Source organism: Wyeomyia smithii, chromosome 3, assembly GCF_029784165.1.
Source record: "Wyeomyia smithii strain HCP4-BCI-WySm-NY-G18 chromosome 3, ASM2978416v1, whole genome shotgun sequence".
NCBI lineage: Eukaryota > Metazoa > Arthropoda > Insecta > Diptera > Culicidae > Wyeomyia > Wyeomyia smithii.
The window spans coordinates 277,459,260-277,463,726 of record NC_073696.1 but is presented as its reverse complement, the minus strand read 5'-3'; the positions used below and the strand labels follow the sequence as shown (position 1 = coordinate 277,463,726).

The 4,467-nt window shown below is 38.7% G+C and overlaps 2 protein-coding genes across 2 annotated transcripts; one reads left to right on the top strand and one right to left on the bottom strand.

Moving 5' to 3' along the window:
• Positions 1–250: 250 nt before the first annotated feature.
• Positions 251–2,834, top strand: LOC129730785 (eukaryotic translation initiation factor 2A). Its single transcript, XM_055690352.1, has 3 exons — positions 251–378; positions 596–1,248; positions 1,317–2,834. The coding sequence occupies exons 1-3, from the start codon at positions 348–350 to the stop codon at positions 2,463–2,465; spliced, it is 1,833 nt and encodes a 610-aa protein (XP_055546327.1). The 5' UTR covers positions 251–347; the 3' UTR covers positions 2,466–2,834.
• On the bottom strand, positions 2,582–3,578 carry LOC129730786 (small integral membrane protein 8). The gene is made up of 4 exons (XM_055690353.1): positions 3,555–3,578; positions 3,366–3,483; positions 3,167–3,312; positions 2,582–3,108 (listed from the first exon to the last, which is right to left on the bottom strand). Exons 3-4 carry the CDS (start codon positions 3,287–3,289, stop codon positions 2,953–2,955), a joined length of 279 nt encoding a protein of 92 aa, XP_055546328.1. The 5' UTR covers positions 3,290–3,312; positions 3,366–3,483; positions 3,555–3,578; the 3' UTR covers positions 2,582–2,952.
• Positions 3,579–4,467: the final 889 nt, after the last annotated feature.

Sequence of the window (4,467 nt, the reverse complement as noted above, 5' to 3'; positions counted from 1 at the left end):
AAAATCAATGCTGAAGCACTATGATTGGCGTTGACGGTGTTGCTGATATTTGTTTGGTTTCTGCGTGCGAAAAAGAAAGGAGGAAATATTTTTGCTTTTGTCATCACGCACATTTTGACAATTACATACGAGAGTTCACGTAGGTGCGAACAGCCTTCGAAATCTCTTTCAACGCGAATAAACCGAATTCGATTTTTTTTACTGTGTATAAAAATGACATGAGTCTTTGCTGTTTTTTTTTCTTCACGATGTTTTTTTTTACTCAACATCATGCATGACAGCGGCGACAGCGGTAACATTAGAGGTTAGTTGAAAACCGAAATCGTACTTTTGGAGCACTGTAGACAATGGCAACCGGAATAACTCCTGCTTTGGCTAGTAAGTACTTACTTTTGCTAAGATTTTTCATTGCAAACAAAGGTTCAAGTCCGGAACTGAGCTTAATTGGATTAATTTTAACTATTTAGATTAGTTTTGACTATATTTTTACTTTGTAACAAATGTTGGCTGGATACATGCTGACGTCATTATTTTCTACGCCTTAACAACATGACAAAGAGACAAACATATTAATTTCGATACCTATTCCTAACAGTACGCTCCTCTACAGGAGTAGAGGTATGGAAGTCAAACGGATTCAAAACTCCGTTTATTCCGGATCCGGAATTTGCTCGAGACGAGAGCAAATTGTGTCGTGCTATTGTTTATAGTCCAAATGGTCGATTTCTTGCGTGGGCTAACGGTTCCACTGTCCAGATCTGCACTGTTTCTGATTGGAAGGTGCAGCAAACGTTTCCCCGGCCAAAGGCTTTCTACCTCAAGTTCTCTCCACGCAGTACTTTTTTGATGACCTGGGAAATTTATACGGAAAATCCAAAGGACGAGATCAAGGAGAAACCGAATCTGTTTCTGTATGATGTAGCAAGCGGACAGGAACTGTTCTCAATCATTCAGAAACGCCATGCCAACTGGGAAATGCACTGGGCAGCAGACGAAAGTCTCTTCGCGGTAATGGTCGGAGGAGAAGTACTGTTTTATGAAGTACAGCCCAACTCCCCATTTCCAACCAAACCCACTAAACGTTGGGGCGGAGTGAGGAATGGTGGTGTTTCAGTGTCTCCGGGAGCCAGCCCTCCTTATGTTGCTTTTTATGTGCCCGGAACAAAAGGGGCACCGTCGATGTGTCGCATGTTTCGTTACCCAAATCTTGAGAGTAACCAACCTATTGCTTCAAAGAGTTTCTTCCAGGTATTTTTTTTTCATGCAAAACTAGTTTAATAAACTACAATTGTTTGATTCTATTCATCTGTTTGCAGGCCGATAAAGTTGACATGATGTGGAACCAGAAGGGAACCGGTTTGTTATTACTAACCAGCACAGATGTAGATCAGACGGGTGTTTCTTATTACGGAAAAACAGCATTACACTTCATGACTACCAAAGGAGACTCATTTGCTGTTCAGCTCAGTACCGAAGGTTCGATCCATGCTGTTGCGTGGAGCCCTCGGTCGACTGAATTCTGTGTAGTGTATGGTTTTATGCCATCAAAAGCAACACTCTTCAATCTCAAATGTGATGCTGTTTTTGATTTTGGAACTGGACACAGAAACTCGATATATTACAATGATTTTGGAAATTTACTTATATTTGGAGGCTTTGGAAACCTCCCAGGATACATAGAAATTTGGGATCTAAACGAAAAGAAACAGATCGCTGAGCATAAGGCTCCTGACACCACATTATTAGAATGGAGTCCAGTCGGTGATGTATTCTTGACTGCCACGACTGCTCCAAGACTGCGAATGTCCAATGGGTTCAAAATTTGGCATCATACAGGGGCACTCCTACATGAAACTCATTGGCCAGAAAAGCAGGAACTATTGGAAGTTGTTTGGCAGAAGTACGCTCCTGGAACGTTGAAAGAAAACGTTATTTGTAGAGAAAAAATAGAAGGGATTGCATCTAAAACACCGGAAGCTAGCAAACAAAAGTATGTCCCACCAGGAATGCGAAACAACTCAAATGCCGCAGGTGGAGAGTCATCTTCGGCTTCTGCACGAGCACCAATTCCTGGACTTCCACCTGGTTATCGCTCAACCACACAAAAGGACAAAAAGCAAAAGAATAAAAACAAAAATAAGACGAATGGAACAATCAACGGACAAACGGATTCTGCTGTATCTTCTGGTGGCAAAAGCATAGTTGGTGGTGGGCACGAGAAGAGATTTCCGCCGAAATCAGCACCAACTCCGAAATCAGCTACAGGTGACACAGAAACATCGAAGCCAATCAGTAAAGATGCTGAAAAAGACAAGAAGGTGAAAAATATTAACAAAAAGCTGAAAGATATTAAATTGTTGAAGGAAAAAAATAATCGTGGTGAAAAGCTAGAATTGACTCAGATTGCTAAAATGAATTCTGAGGCTGATCTATTGAAGGAACTAAAAGCGCTTAAAGCATCCTAAAGCTTGTATTTTTTCAAGTATTTCCAAACGTACCCCACAATATAGTAACTTTCGCCTCAAACTTCCCGAATAGTGCATGTTCTTTTTGCCGTTCGAATTTCAACTATTACAAACGATTGTGTTGAAATGTAGACAAGTAAACAGCTACATCGAAATTATTTCAGAATTAGTTTTTTTTACGAGTACATAATGTAAATTTATAACACAACAATGAGATGAAAGACTAAACTACATTCTGAGATCAAGCATAATACAAATAATGACAGCAGTGAAAATCTGAACATTTTACTGAGAAGTGTGGGTTTGAGATCAGTCTTATCTTTGTGAGATGCTGTATAATATCGAATAATAAAAACCATTCGAGCCAAAGATTGTTTTTTTTTTTCGTGGGAAAAGAAAATCATAAACTCTCACAAGAAAGTAATAACTTTAGAAAAAAAAAACTCAAGAGGTAATTAAAATCAACATGTTTTTTTTAATGGTAAAATTATTCCCATTTGGACTTTTTCTTTACAAAAATTTCCTTTCCATCTTCTTGAATAGCCGTGTAATATCCAAGTCCTTCGTACTTTGCTCGCATATAGGCAATGTAACCAAAGGTTATGCCAATCGCAACTAATCCAAGTCCCATAATAACAGCGTTCTAAAATGTGAAAAGACATAAACCATCAATTCCACTCGATGCATATCTGTCTGCCTACCGGTTTAGCGTACAGCTCAAAGTTTATAGCCCGGAAAACGTTGGTCGAACGTAACGAACGTATGCCCGCACCAGGGGACGTGGTGGATTTTGGTGGATTCTTAGTTTGCTGAGGCTCACTCATTTTCAAATCTAGCCGCTAGGATCCTTAAGAAATTAATCAGTTAGATAATCATTGTCTCTTACAGAAAAAGAATTACCGTGATTTTGATGAGTAGCTTTTATTCACATGTTACAGAAAACAAAGTTGATTGAAAAAGCGACCTTGTCTTGAAGAACTAAATAATTTATTTCATGCTTTTATTGCAAAGGGTATACCTTGAATAATAAATAGTGTTTATTATGTAGTCCAAAAATATATACTGCTTCGATTTAAAACCAAAACAAACCAAATCTGAGAATCTCACCAGGCCTATGGCAAGTCACCATTTTTTATGTTGTCAACGTTATTTCTCATGTCGACTTCGTCTCTGCGATGTATACGAAAAGAAAATATTACCAAGCGAACACGTTAAAACAACGTAAATTTACGTAAACCTGAATGTTTTCACTGGTTTAGGTAAATAATTCGCATACAAATTGGGGAAAATAACGCAACAGCTCAATAATGCCTTGTTCACACTATAGCGGATACCATGTGATATCGCGTATCTTGATATCAGAATTCATACATCCAGTTTATACAAGAAATTTGGCGTATGACATTTGATATCAAGATAGGCGATATCACATGATATTCGCTGTAGTGTGAATGGGTTATAAAATAAGAATACCTGATTCTAGGTAAAAATTTGTATGGAGTTTTCGATATTGATATTGATGCGAGGTATTCAATTTTACCTAAATGATGACTTCCGTGCAGTTACTCAAAAGTAGGCAAATCACTGTTACCTACTTTCCGCACAAAAGGCCTGATTTGCGTCGAAAATACGCATATTTGGGTAGTTTTTGTTTTCTGTGTAGTGTAGTCTGGAAATCCGCGCATATGCAAGTACTGTGACACGGCATAAAAAAAATTAAGTAGCACGTCGGGTGTAGTCCTGGTGTAGCCCCATGGCAAAAACGATTGAATCACATAAAATTCTAGCATTAAAGTGTGATGATGATTTTAACATTTCGCTCAGTCGGCCAAAACCGGAAAAGGAGATCGAAATACGTAATACGAACAAATAGTGCTATATCGTACGCCACCTGTGTGTGAATTGGCCAATCTGATTCTCACTGCTTGCAATCTCGTAATCTCAATGCAACACTGTACCGCATGCTATCTGTTCGTCGTTGGGTGAACTTCAGTATAGAGAT